This window comes from Lygodium microphyllum, chromosome 7 (genome assembly GCF_053477565.2).
Source record: "Lygodium microphyllum isolate KBCC chromosome 7, Lygodium_microphyllum_v1.1.10, whole genome shotgun sequence".
In the NCBI taxonomy this organism is placed as follows: domain Eukaryota; kingdom Viridiplantae; phylum Streptophyta; class Polypodiopsida; order Schizaeales; family Lygodiaceae; genus Lygodium; species Lygodium microphyllum.
This window is the reverse complement of record NC_141141.1, coordinates 106,863,263-106,878,063: the sequence shown is the minus strand read 5'-3', so window position 1 is coordinate 106,878,063 and position 14,801 is coordinate 106,863,263. Positions and strand designations below refer to the sequence as shown.

Below are 14,801 nucleotides of genomic sequence, written 5' to 3'. Positions count from 1 at the left end.
AAGATGATGGTGGGAAAGATGGTGGAGGTAGGTGCGTCTGATAAGAGAAAGAGAGAGGGGGAAGAGGTGGGTAGGCAGAAGTAGGCTGTGATTGTCCAATGAGTTCCGATTGATGCGGAGATACTGAAACATGAATGTTTCCATAAGGTGCCGGTGTAGGTGGAGGCACTGGGACACGATAGCCTTGTTCAAAGTGAGGTTGGAACACAACAGTATGACCAGAAGGTCCAGTTGGCAATGCCATGGAGGCAAATTGTGGAGGCAACTGATCCACACTCGAGAGAGACTAACTGGGATACCCAGGCTGCAATGATCTCGAAAGTGTGTATGAGATAGGTGAAATACCACCCGGCTTGTATGTTAACACACGTTAAGGGGATTATAAGAAAAAGCCAGGCAACTCTTCTTCTGCTCTTCCTTCTTTTCCATCTACTTCACATAATCAGAATGAATTTGGTGTTGCTTTTACTTCATTACATGGTGCATCATCATCTTCACAGTTTCATTTTCAGTCTTTAAATGATAAAAATGAACAAAAAGAATCTGCACCTCATACATCTAACTTTTAAAACCCGCCCATCCTACCACATTCTTCTGCTATTTTACCACTTCCATTTACACCATTTACATTTCCATTTCAGACACCTCATGTCGCACCGCACATCACACCAAGGGGTTATGGAAACATAGGCACATCCTTTAGGACCTCCTCCTTGGTCCTCAAGAGGACTTTTTCCGTAGTCAACAGACTGGACTCTTTCTTCCACGTGATGGCACAAAAGATGAATCAAAAGTACCTTGCACTGGAGAGGACGGAAGAGTCTAAAAAAATGGAAAATACTCTGGATCTTGCTCTCCAAGAGGGGGGCCCATCCCTAATGGAGGTCTTGACGGCCCTGCAACATCATCAGACTTATGCGCAACATCTGAAGAGTGAAAATCATGCATACATTCATTCAGAAGCTTTTCTTAAAGGGCAATCCTTCGGTCAGGCTTCTCAATCTTCTTTCGTCGATAGGCTATGATCAGTTTATATTCTTCAGAGGTCAGCTTGTCTATCTTTTCTTCCATGTACTCATATGTGTCTTCCACCATGTCGGAACTTTGTGGAGCAAGCTGATCGGCCCACTCTCGCTCGGTTCTCGGCATAGACTGTTCTGGAGACTGAATCGGTGTTGATGTGTTTGAAGTCATTTGAACCTACTGTTGTTCTTGCTTCTTGCGAAGAGCTCTCAGATCAAAGTCCTAGGTTTCTCAGAGTACCAGGCTCTGATGCCATGTAAAGAAAATACCCTAACACAGAAGCATAAACAGAAACCGTACGACAAAGCACAGACTAATAAGAGAACACAATTAGGGTTAGGGTTAGGGTAACTCAAAGACAATGAACATAGTGAATAAATGAAATGATATGACTACTAATAATACGATGCTCATGCAGCAAACACACTATGCAGTGAATGAATATTAAACCTTGAACTCCTGTATCTCAAGGATCAGGGCAAGGGTAATGAGCTGGAGAGTGTGTCGTACTCCAAACGGATCCCGAATCGCAGCAAGGCAGCCTCCGGATGTCGAGCACTAGCAAACGCAGCAATGTGAGCTGGATCTGATGCAGACTGCAGTCTAGAGAGACAGAGTGTGCAGAAAACATAGGCAGTGTGGAGGCTAGTGACAGCTGAGGAGAGAGAAACTGTCGGGCGCAGCAGGTTGAGAGAGAAAACTGCCAAACGCAGCTGTGAGGAGAGAGAAAACTGCAGACGACAGCTGAAGGTGAGAGAAAACCTGCAGCAACTGCAGCAGGAGAGAGAAAACTGTCAGGGCGGCAACTGGGGCTTGCAAACGCAGTAGTTTGCTGACGTGGCAGGCTGCACGACAGCAGTGCAGATGACCAGCAGTCAGTCGCCAGGCAGAAACAGCAGCAATCAGCGTGTAGAGGGCTTGGAACAGGCACCTGACAGGAGGGAACAGTGATGGACAGCAAGGGCTGAGATGTCCTCCGCAAACGGGGTCTGGGCAGCAAGCTGATAACACTTGAAACCTGCAAAAACGAGATTAAGGAAAGAGGGGAGGGCTGGCTGCCAATTTATAGAAAATTAGGATACTAGATCCTCTCCCACTTAACTCTCTTGATCTACTCCCCGTTTTAGGGTTTTGGCTAAAATAAGCTTAAAATAAGCATGTTTTGGGGCTGTTTAAGTGGCTAAGTGCATTTCTTAGCTCAACGTGTGCATGGGGCAGGGAGACAGATATCTTGGATTCCAGGTAGGACTTGACATCACAGCAGTCCAGTAGTGCTTATGTTTGAGTCCATCTAGTAGAAGCTGACGGAACATGGCTCGCCTCTCCTTAGAGGGACAAGCTCTAGTAGTCAGCCTGTTCATGTTAGTGATCTCTTGGTGCATAGCTTCTTTCACTAATGTTTCTCCTCACCATGCATTGCTCAGTTACACTATTTAGCCCAAAACTTCCTATTGTCTGGACTGGACAAGTCTAGGGATGATTGGACCATCATTAGACACTGATTAGAACGACATTTGGGGATGACCAATTCAGAGTACCAAAGCCAAAGCCCTTCTCGGAGGGTTTCCAAGAATGTCAACCATGCCTCAGAGGAGAGTGGAGACCATCTCTAAGCTGGATCTTCACACATACCCTCCATAGATATTCTTTCCCTTGCAGCTTGCTACGAGTTTGGCACAACTTGCAAACGGTTCTAGAGCAAAGGCCCACAGGTCGTTAGAGCCAGTCATCTGGAATCTGCAACTCCATGATCAGGATAGGCTGCAGCTTGGGTAGCATTCACACATTCAGTGGACTGGCTCGGAGGCCAGCCTTGGCCACTCTATCAAGATTTGGAGACTGGAAGAAGCGCAATCTACTGAAATATGATCCTCTAGAAGAAACTTGATGGTAACTCCAAGATCGAGATCATGACACAAACAACTCCTTCGAAAAGGTGCCAACCAAAGCCTCCTAGATTCCATTGATTTTCTTGACAGTGGTTACAACTGTGTGATCGACATGTCCCTCCTTTCCTCGTCTATTGAGGGTGTACACCACTGAAGTTCAAGCAAAATATCTCCAATCAGCACAGTGGTTTAAAGTATTCTCCCTGGCTTTATTATTTGGCCCAATCAGAAATCCTCCATAGCATATACTCACTGCTCTTCCATAAAGGTACAACTCTACACTGAGAATTAGCCATCGATATTGGGAACAAATAAGTGTAGCTTTCACTTACAAGAATGTTTCTGCACTTGGACTCACAGTGATCCTCTACATGAGAGGAAAATAAATGGCACCTTCAGCCAAGGATTGAGGTCCTAACTCAAAACACTCCTTCCCTACTGGAAAATAAATGGCAACTCCAGCCAAGGATTGAGGTCCTAACTCAAAAGACTCCTTCCCTACTGGAAAATATGCTCTTTGAAACTTCCTACAATCCAATGATTTGCTTGGGGAGGTTGTGGCTGAGGGTGGTCCACATGTCGCTCCTCTCTTTTTCTACCAAAAGACCATGCAAAATGTCATCAACTGTTGTTTGGAGTCATTCCTATAGTGTGTCCTCAAGTCAGTGTGGAGAGCAATGCCTCCCTAGTGTCAGACCAGGATGCCTCAAGTTAAGGCACCATCTCTAGAAGTAAAAGCTCTGTATTTGGGGATGCAAGGGAAGACATCTTCAAAAACACTGGGGGAAGGGGAGCAGGCTGCATTGAAGATCCGAGCAGTATGCTCAATTCTGTATGCTTTCTCATTGTGCACTTCCTTTGAAGCTGCTGCCTCAAACTCTTCTGTAATGCGAGGAGCTCAAAGTTGGCAGTGTGTTCTGAGAAGGAAGCAGGAGGCAGGGAAGCAGCAGGGCTAGCAAAGATGGGATGAAAATAGGCTGGTTAGTCTGCTGGGATGTGGAGAACTCGGCAGTGTGTTCTGAGGAAGGGGGAGGCAGGAACCAGTTGAAGCAGGAGGGAAATCCGCTGCCTGGTAACAAGATGGGGAGGAAGTAAGGGACTGCTAGAGAAGAACCCAGCAAAGAGAGGCTGACTGGCAGGTTGGAAGAGAAAGGACAGGGCTGAGAGGGGTAAAGGCAGGACTGGGAGTAGAACAATTGAAGTGAGGAAGGGTGATGATGAGGCAGGAAGCAAGGGGCAGAGCAGCAGATTGGAAGGGAAGGCAGTCAGGCTGAGGCTGGGATGAGAAGGGCAAGGAAAGGAGACATTGAAGAATGATGAAGAATGGGTGGTTTCCAGGGGAGAGAATCCCAAGGGTGGGGTAGACATCAGAGGAGCAGCAGCAGCAGAGGTGGGCTGAGATGACTGATGATGATGGGCCCTGCAGTAACCTGTCTAGTCAAGGGTATGCACAGAAGAGGCCCTGCAACAGTATGTCCTTGACGAAGGCAGCTTCCATTGCGGGTCCGGCTCAGTCAGCTTCTGCAGTGTCCCCAGGTTTTATCATCCGTATGTCCTTGATGAAGGCAGCTTCCATTGCAGGTCCAGCTCAGCCAGCTGCTGCAGTGTCCCCAGGTTTTATCATCCGTAAAGAACCTGAAAGGACCACACCCTTTGTCTGAGTCTTGTTGTTATACAGTTCTCTTTCATTTGTTTAACGAAACTTCAGTACTACAAAAGTTTGATAGAAAGTCTTCACTAATACTTTTCCCTATGTTCTAATTTTCCAGTTGGGTGCTGTATTGCAGCCTTCAGACTATTGTGTGGAAATTTCGGTATTCATGTTGATTCTTGTATACAAACTTCTGGAGAAAAGGTTGATTGCAATCCTAGAAAGCATTGTGCAGTTGTAATTACTCCATTTGGTGAGGTATGAGCTTCAACCAAGCAGGATGCTTCACCTAATACAAATTGCAGAGGAATAATCATTACCTTTTATTCGGCCTGCTGAATGTCGACTGTGTTTGTTGTGCAGGGTTATGTTCTCTCTCTTTTTTTTTCCATAAGAAGTATTTACAAAGGATCCATGCCATTTTTCACTCTAGTGTTTGTGTCTAACTCTACAGAATCTGTATCAGTATAATGGCATCCCTAGGCTCATATTGGGTAAAGTAAAAAATGATGGGATGTGGCTTGTTGTTTCTTGCTGTTATCTGGCGTGCGTGCACTCTTTTTCTTTGTGAGTAAGTGTGCATTAATGTTGGAACGTTTACATCCGGCCTTCAACCCCATCCAAACAGAAAGGATTCAAGTCTCACATCAGGCCTTCTGGCCAGCAATGAAAATCCTATCAAGCACAAGTCAAAGCCACAAGGGTACTACAAAACACATAAATATCATACTGGCTGCAGAATTGGAGTAGAGCAAACAATATCCACCCAAGGAGCAGCCACATCAAGAAGGACCACATTTGCTGAAATCATGGAAGAAATATGCCATAAGAGTAATCCTTGAACACGGGCCACATGACCACAAATACCTAAGGCCGAGTCAAAAATAAAGGCATTACAGGTTCGCCAAATGTGCCAAAGAGCTGTCCATCTAAGAAATTAGAAAAGGAAGGCATAATCCAAGTGCAAAGAAGACAATGAAGGCATCTTGCCCAAGAGCCAAGAACGGATGGGCATCCGCTATTGACGAGTCACCAAGGTCCACACATGGGAAACAAAGCTCCAAATTTGTCTCGCCAAAGGGCAAGAGATGAAGAGGTGAATCAGTGTCTCATTAGTAGTGCAAAAAGCAATGGCCCAACAAGATCTTGTGGGCACATAGGACATCCCTAGTAGGAAGACCACCAAAAAGCAACCTCCACACAAACACTTTTCTATGATAAGGAATCTTCAACCTCCACAACTAAAGATACTATCCCGCCACTTCTCTGTGCTATCCCGAACACGCCAAACTTTATTTGCTTTCTCAATGACCCATCGCTTGTCCTCTACCATCTGAATTTTTTTGAAAATCATCAGGTTTCACAAACATCCAATCCTACCACGATGCAGCAAGCTGAAAAGCAGGCAATGGATTATACCGTTGAAGGTGGTCCTGAAAGGTTGACCAAATTTGGTTGTAGCCTCTAGGCACCTGAAAGTGTTGGTATATGCACTGGAAAGAATAAAGACAAGGCTGGCTAGGAATGATAGCATTCTGTACAAATCACAACCCCAATCAAACCATCCAATTAAATTTATCTCGCTACAAATCTTTATTTGGCCAATGAAGAAGCCTAGATGTAGCCAACAATTCTGCTTGTAATGAATTAGCCACTTTCGAAGATAAAGAGGACACCAAACTGTAAAGTGATGTATCTCTTGCCAAGAGGCAATCAAACGAGTTAGAAAAAATGACTCTGAACATTTAAGAGGCCTCGTAGAATTCAGCACATGCCACCAAAATGTCCGGATAACCATGCGACCATGGGAGATACCTATCTCCTTGATAAAGAATTGTGCAACATCAGTCTAAGGATGGCTTTGCACACAAAGGGCTTGCAAAAGTGCCATTCTCAGAGCTATCACATGAAGATTAACATCCACTAAAGCAGCTCCTCCCAATCATTTCAGAGTAGTAATATGTTGCCAAGATATCCACACCTAACCCAAATGATTACCTTTCTTTTTCCATAACATAAAATGGATAGGCTGCACCAATTTCAAGAGAGACTTCTTGGTCCAAGGAAGAAGGGGTAGGAAATAAGAGACCATACTAATCATGATAGATTATGCCACTTTGAGCCCTATATGAAGGGGCTAACATTGGGATTTCCAATACATAAACCTATCATGAATTCTAGAGGACATCCAATCAAGCAGTGCTCGGGGAGGGACTCCACACCAATGGGATATCTCTAGTGCCGCATAGTATCTCCTTTGGAAACAACAGCTTCATGCCAACCCAATTCTTGCAAATCTATCGCCATACAAGAGATGAATATTGATTTTTGATCCAAACTACCATTGCGTGATTGACATTAGTTTAATCAACCTTGAGAAACATAAAGGAATCATTTGCCAAAAATTGCCCCAATAGTTGAGAACCACTAGGAAGAGATAAACCAACAATCTCCCCATCCTCGGCCAACAAATCTAGCAAAGAAAGCATGGGGTGAGTGACCAATACAAACAATAAAGGACTAAGAGGGCACCCTTGATAAAGAGAATGAGATAAAGCAATCTCTTGTCTGACTCCCCCATTAAGTGCAATATGTGTCATTGCATTCTGACTAATAGTGTCAATAAGAGAACTCATGCGAGGGAGTGAAGTGTTAGCGACTCAAATAAGCGACCATTCGTGCTGAGATTTTATCAAGAGATAGCCTAGGGCATAATCTTCAAAAGCCCTAAGCTCTTGGGCTGCATTGCGCAACGTATTAGGAGCTAGAGATGTAGCAACAATTTCTATAATGCCGGGTTTGTGGAGCAACAATGTCTATGTTTGTTGTGCTGGCCTAAGGCGCCCTTATGTAGGGAATAACTCCCCAAAAGAAATCGTAATGAGACATGCTTTGTATAAAGAGATATAGCTGCTCCAAGTCAGCAAGGTGCTACTTGCTATGGAGGTCAAGAAGAGTAGAGTGAATATTGAGAGAAGAGATAAAGACTTCTTCTAGAGCTGAGTTGAGCTAAGGTTGAGGAGAGTTGTAGTAGTAGTGTGCAGGGCTAAATCAAGCTCACCATGGCTCTAATACCATGTTAAGAAACATAGATCTCGAGCAAGGTTAGCTATGGAGGTCGGAAATCATAGACAACAAGCATGATAACTAAGACTAGACAAGACTCTTACTCAAGTGAATTAGGTTCCAAGATTAATTAACTTGGACCCATAAACATAATCATGAGTAGACAAAGACGTAGACTAAAAGTACAAACTATAATAGCATTCAAATGATTGTCAAGTACACTCTTTTATAGTTGCAGGATGGTACCTTTTTTCCCTCACAATGCCTATGGGATACAAGGTAGCTCTTCTAGACTATTCCATGTTCCTTGCCTTGCTGCTCCATAAAAAGAGGCTATCATAAGAGTATGATTGTATATTTCTCAACACATGCAAGGATTGATTAGTACATTCCCATTGTATCGGTATTCTTCTTCAATTAATGCAATATTCATCCTTTATCTGTGTGTGTGTGTGTGTGTGTGTGTGTGTTCATGTTTCTCTTCTGTTGCACACTCTCACATGAAGCCCATGGTAGAAATCAACTACCGCATAAAGGATCAACCAACATGATAAAAAACCTTTTCAATATCTAACTAGATCATAATTACATGTTGGCTAGAGGCTTTGGCATAATCAATCCCCATTTGAACATTCAAAATATTATGCATGATATTTTGTCCCTTAATGAACCCATACTGATGGGGATGAATTAGGTGTGAAAACACTTTTGCAATCTATTTGCAATGAGTTTGGAAAGACTTTATACAATGAACCCATAACCAAATGGGCCCCCACTACTTTAAAATGGATGGGGAAGGAACCTTGGGCAGTACAATTTTCCAATCTACAAGCATCGATCCGAATCTCGAAACATGCTGAAAATGGCGTGTCAACAGGTCCTTAAGCTATTCCACATTGGCTAAACACAGCTCATTAGGAAGGCCATCACAACCTGGACTTTTCCTATGGGGTAAATAGCATAGCACTTCCTCAACTTCTTCCTCTATGACATCTAATTCCATCAATTTCCTCTATTCAAGATTGACCTGATTTCGAACTAAGTCACAAATGTACCTCTGAATAGAAAGAATAGAATCAAAAAGAACTTCTTGTGGACCCAACAAAGATCTTAGTATTCAAGGCACATCTAAATGATGGATGTGGACTCAACAACCATTTCCCCTTGGTCGTTTATCGATCACACAATATTCTCTCGGACATATTTCTAATGCACATGAGCAAAAAAGTGATGAGTCTGGCAATTAGTATCATGCAAAGCATCCAAACGAGCCAGCAATTTAATCGTAGCACGTTCTTCCTCTTGTAGAGCTTGAACTACGCATTTCAGCCATTCAGAACATGTGGCCAGTCCCAACAAAGAGTCCATATACTGCAATTCAGCACAAAGACAGAAGCATGCTGAATACCATACTATCGGGACAAGGCACGTGCATTATCCCTAAAAACACGCCATGCATGGATGCCCCCAACAAAACCTAAACCGACCAATCAATTGTTGCATGTACCCAAAGAATTGATCATTCAATAGAAAAGATTGACTGAACCACAAAGGCAAGCGGGCACAAAGGGCCTTGAAGGCATGCACCAGCCGATGAGTCATGGCCAAAACTAGTGGGTAGCGATCCGAAAGGATGTGATGCCTCTCCACCCACATGTCAATCTTTGTGAAAAGGAAGGAATCACTCTTGCAAAAGTACATTCTATCTAGTTGGGCCTAGGTTTTCAAATGTTGGAGATATCAGTATGTAAAACCAAACTCGTGAGGATGTAACCACAACCACATCTCTTGTTTCAAAGCCAAGACGGACATAGCAATTATGCTTGACACTTTGAGCCATCCATAACAGAGTGAGGCAAAGTCACCTATTCCACGAATACATAAACCTTAAAATCACCCATCACAAGCCCTTGATGAGCCATGGAAAGACATTGCAAATTCTCCCAAAGCCAACGATGGCCGGCTGCTATATTAGGTCCATACACACCTACCAACCAGAAGACCTTCCTCTCATATTCCTCTCATACATAATCTCCACCACCAAGAATCTACCCCAAACATCTTGACAAACCAATGCAAGCTACAGTGAAACACACACACACACACACACACACACACACACACACACTCTCTCTCTCTCTCTCTCTCTCTCTCTCTCTCTCTCTCGTGAAGATAATTGAATTAAGTAGTAAAAAATTACATCAGACCATCATATCAGCATTCTCTTTGTATCTCTTACATTCTATTACATCAGACCATCAGGTTAGCATAACATTCTCTTTGTATCTCTTACTTTCTATTACATCAGACCCTCAGGTCAGCATACTCTGTCCCTCTCACTCTCTAAACTAATATTTACATGAGGCCTGCAGGCTCACAGAACAACCTATTACATGAACAATACTAATAGATCACACGAAAGGAACAACTGGAGTAGAGCGAACAATTGCCAGCCAGGAAGCAACAATATCTGGAAGAACCAGATCCGGTGACATCATAGAGGAGATTTCCCATAACACTAGTCCACGCACACGGGCCACATGGCCATGGATGACCGCTACTGAATAAAAAATAAAGGCATTTCCGAGTACGCCATATATGCCACAGGGCTGTCCATCTAAGGAAATGAAATAGGCAGAAACAATCTGAACTCAAAGAGGACATGGAGGACATATTTCCCATAATCCACGAACAAATTGATAGGTGGTGCTGAGTCAGCGAGAACCACACACGGGAAATGAAATTCCAGATCTGTTGTGCAATAGGGCAGGAGACAAAGAGGTGAAGCAATGTCTCATCACACATAGTGCAAAAAAACACAACACCCAGCAAAGATCTTTCGGGCACAAAGCACTTATCCCATTCGAAGGCCCCCAATGAGCAAGCGCCACATGAACACTTTTTCCTAATACGGGACCTTAGACTTCCAAAGCTGGATAAATCTTTCCCACCACTTCTTTTTACTGTCCCTACAATGCCATAACCTATTCACTTTCCCCATAACCCATCTCTTGGCTTCCACCATCTGATGATATATCTGATTAGCTAACCTTTCTCAAAATCATCAGGAAGCACAAACATCCAGTCACGCCAAGGATCCAATGGTTGTAACACAGGCAAAGGAAAGAACCTCTGAAGACTTTCCTGTATAGGCGACCAAATGTCCCTATATCCACGAGGCACCCTAAAGTACTGACGAATATGCCTAAAGGAATAAAGACAGAGCTGCCCAGAAATAACACCATCAATGACCGTCTTCAATTCCAACCTAGCTATCCGATTGAACTTGTCTCGTTGCAAATCTTTTTGTGGCCAATCCAACAACCTTGAGGAACCCAATATTTCTCCTTGCAACGAATTTTCCTCTTTACGAATATCCAAGGGACGCCAAACTGCAAAACGAAGCATCTCTTGCCAGAAGCTATCAAGTGATAAAGGAGAGAAGACTAGCAGACCTTCAAAGATCTCGTAGAATTAAGCACATGCGACCAGGAAGCATGAATAACCGTGCTACCATGAGAGATGCCAGTCTTTTCTATGAAGAATTTGGCAATATGTGACCAAGGATGACACTGAATATATAGACTTTACAACAAGGATAGCCTCAAAGCGGCCATATGCAAATTAACATCTACCAAAGCTGCACCCCCCATCCTTTTTAGAGTGGTCACATATTGCCATGAGATCCATAACTGCCGCAAACAATTGCCTTTCTTTTTTGAGAGCATAAATCTGATAGGTTGAACCAAATCCAAAATGGAGTTCTTAGTCCAAGGAAGCAATGGCAGAAAGAATGAGATCATACTGATCATAATGCATTGAGCCACTTTTAGTCTAACATGTAGTGTCAAACTCTGAGATTTCCAGTACATGAACCTATCATGAATTTGGGAGGCCATCCAATCCAGAAAGGCACGGGGAGCAACCTCCACACCAATAGGATATCCCGAGTGTCTGGTTATATTACCCCTTGTGATCACAATTCCATTCCAGCCCAAGGCCTGCAGATCATTCTCCGTACAGAAGAGAAGGGTGGATTTTTGAGTATTAATGTGAAGACCCAATGCCAAAGCAAAAAGATTCCATGGCACCATTGTCCGATTAACATTAATACGATCTGCCTTAAGGAACATAAAAGAATCATCTGCCAAAGATTGACCCACAAGCTAGTCACCGTGAGGAAGAGATAAGCCAACTAACTCACCTTGAGTTGCCAACTTATCCAATAATGAGAGCATGGGGTGAGTTACCAAAGCAAATAGCAAATGGCTAAGAGGACAGCCTTGCCGAAGGGACTGAGACAAGGCAATTTCCTTCGTAATCCCTCCATTAAGAGCAATACGGGCCACAACACCCTGACTGATGGTATCAACTAGAGAAATCATACAGGGCCCAAAACCCATTGTAGACATCAATTGCTGCAAGAAATACCAGTTGACATGATCAAATGCCTTCTCAATATTGAGCTGAAGCATAACAACCTGCTAGCTAGAAGCTTTGGCATAGTCAGAATATTCAAAATGTTGTGCATTATATTCCGACCTCTAATAAAAGCATATTGGCGTGGATGAATGAGGTGCGGAAAAACTTTCTGCAATCTGTTGGCAATAATTTTTGAGAAGATTTTATATAACGGTCCCATAACAAAAATAGGTCTCCATTGTTTCAAAGAGGTCAGAGAAGGAACCTTGGGCAACAACCTGATGACAGCAATCTTCCAATCCGAAGGCATCATACCAGAGTTCCATACCTGCTAACACAAGCGAGTTAATGGGTCCTTAAGCAGTTGCACAAGGGCTGAAAACAGCTCATTAGGAAGCCCATCCCAGCCTGGACTTTTCTTTTGAGGCAAGTGAGACAGTAGTTGCACATGGGCTGAAAACAGCTCATTAGGAAGCCCATCCCAGCCTAAACTTTTCCTTCAAGGCAAGTGAGACAGCACTTCTTCCACTTCATCTTCAGAAATATCGGCCTCCATCAAATACACCCATTCTGGTTTAACCTGATTACTAACTAGGTCACAAATGTATGTTTGAGCAGAGAGAACAACATCTAAAAGAATCTCTTGCGGACCCAACAAGGCCCTATAAAAGTCAATAGTCATCCAAATAATGGAGGCAGGATCAGTCACCATATCACCTTGCCCATCCTTTAATCGCACAATATTTTCCTGGGCATATTTTTGATGCAGACGAGCAAAAAATTGACGAGTTTGACAGTTGTTATCATATAAAGCTTAAGCTCTAGCCAACAGTTTGCATTTTGCATTTTCCTCTTCCTGAAGAGATTGGACCCTGCCTTTGAGCCATTCAATGCGTGTGAGCAAGTTATCATTGGAATCCCCAGTTTGACACAGAGACAAGGAATGAGATAATAAAGATTGAGCATGCTGCAATTCAGCTTGAAACGAGGAAGCATGTTGAATACCATATTGTTGGGATAACGCTTGCGCATTATCCCTAAAGACCACCCATGCTTCCATCCCTGTAGATAAAACCCTCGAGCTAAAGGAGGCTATCAGTTGTTGAACGCCTTCCAAAAACTGATTTTACTGCAAAAAAGATTGATCAAACAGAAGTGGCAAGCGGGCTAGGAGAGCCTTAAATGCATGAACACATCTGTGGCTCATTTCCAGGACCAAAGGGTAATGATATGACAAAACATGTTCTTCTACGGGCATATCGATGAGTGCAAGAAGAAAAGAGTCACTTTGATAGATATATATCCTATCGAGTCTGGCCCAAGTATTTAGATGCTGAAAAGAATAGTAAGTGTATCCTGCTTGTGATGGATACATCCAGGACCACATGTCCTGTTTCAAAGATGCCACTGCAAGAGCGTCCCAAGCATGTCTCTCAGGACCATCCATAACCAAATGCGGAGAGGTCGCCTGATCTGCAAAAGCAGAGCTTGTTGTTTGGATAAGAAGAAAAACTTTCAAAAATATGTGCCTATCTCTGGTTTTTTGTAGATTTATAACATTTTTTTTGTTTATTCCTAGCATAACCTATTGCAAAAGATTTAGGCATTTCTTAGATTTTGTATCAATAAAGAATAAGCATGTTTGGAATTGTTTTTCATAATGTTTTCCATTCATAACCATTCAAATCTAGCATATTGAAATATGAGAATGGGTGCCTACTTTATGAATGATCACCCTCAAGTTTACTTGTTTCTTGATGGTGGTTCAATTTAGTTCGATTTCTCTAAATCATTTTATGGTTACTATGTCATAACAGATTGGATGTGTAACATTGACTAAAGAGTAGCAAGCAACAAACAACTTGATAAACAAAGCATCGACATTGGTTTTATGAATACCTACATGTAAGTAAATCATGTACCAGGGAAGGTTGAAGGTGATCCTAACCAACTGATGTGTCATTGGTTGAGGAAATAAGATGGGATGTCTATTGAGAAGGTCTTCAATTTGAAAGTTTTGCTAGGTTTGTTCGAAAAGTGTGTGAGTCTATGGTTGTAGCACACTTTTATACTATACTAGTCTGCAAATGTTGCCTCAACTTTATAGTATGGTATATGGTATTGTGTTTTATAACCAATAGGGTCACAAATATGATCCCCACGTTTTGTCATCCAACAATTGATATTGTATATTCGTGTTTAATTTGTATTCTAGTAGTAACCATCCTCATTAGCATTCAACAACTAGTATTGTAGGGCTAACCATCCTCATCATTGTCTTGTCATGCAACAACTAGAAAAGTAGAAGTCTTCTTCAATCTCACAAACTTGAAACTTATCAAAACTTTTTTATTTCCTAAGATCGTCATCACATTATCTATCAAGTTTAATAAGAACTTTCCAACAATATGAAGCACAAAGTGGATGGGGTGTGTTATATCAACTAAATCGATACATTATCAACATGTTCAATCCTCTCATAAAGTACATCAATCACCTTAATAATAACGTTTAATACATTGGCCACCATCTTTAATGATATATCCATATAATTAAGTGCTTTTTAATTTTTTTTTACTAAACTTAGCTAGGCAAATGTAAACTAAATCATAACTTAGAGCTATCATAGGGGAGGGACAAGGACATTAAAGGAAATCTATTAATGTTTTAAGGATTTTTATAAAGTTTTTTTTGCAAATAGGATTTTTCTAAGCTCTTATCTTAATAAATACATTTGTTTTTAAGCATCT

General features: G+C 42.3%; 1 protein-coding gene across 5 annotated transcripts in view; it reads left to right on the top strand.

The window, feature by feature from the left end:
• LOC148033798 (uncharacterized) overlaps window positions 1-14,263 on the top strand; it is a 214,061-nt gene extending 199,798 nt beyond the window's left edge. For all 5 annotated transcript variants that reach the window (XM_087681791.1, XM_087681793.1, XM_087681790.1 and 2 more), the window contains 2 exons: window positions 4,700-4,821; window positions 13,869-14,263. In XM_087681791.1, the coding sequence (XP_087537917.1) occupies window positions 4,700-4,821; window positions 13,869-13,898 (152 nt within the window). In that variant the 3' untranslated portion in view covers window positions 13,899-14,263. The remainder of the gene's footprint in view (window positions 1-4,699; window positions 4,822-13,868) is intronic.
• The last annotated feature ends 538 nt before the right edge of the window (window positions 14,264-14,801 follow it).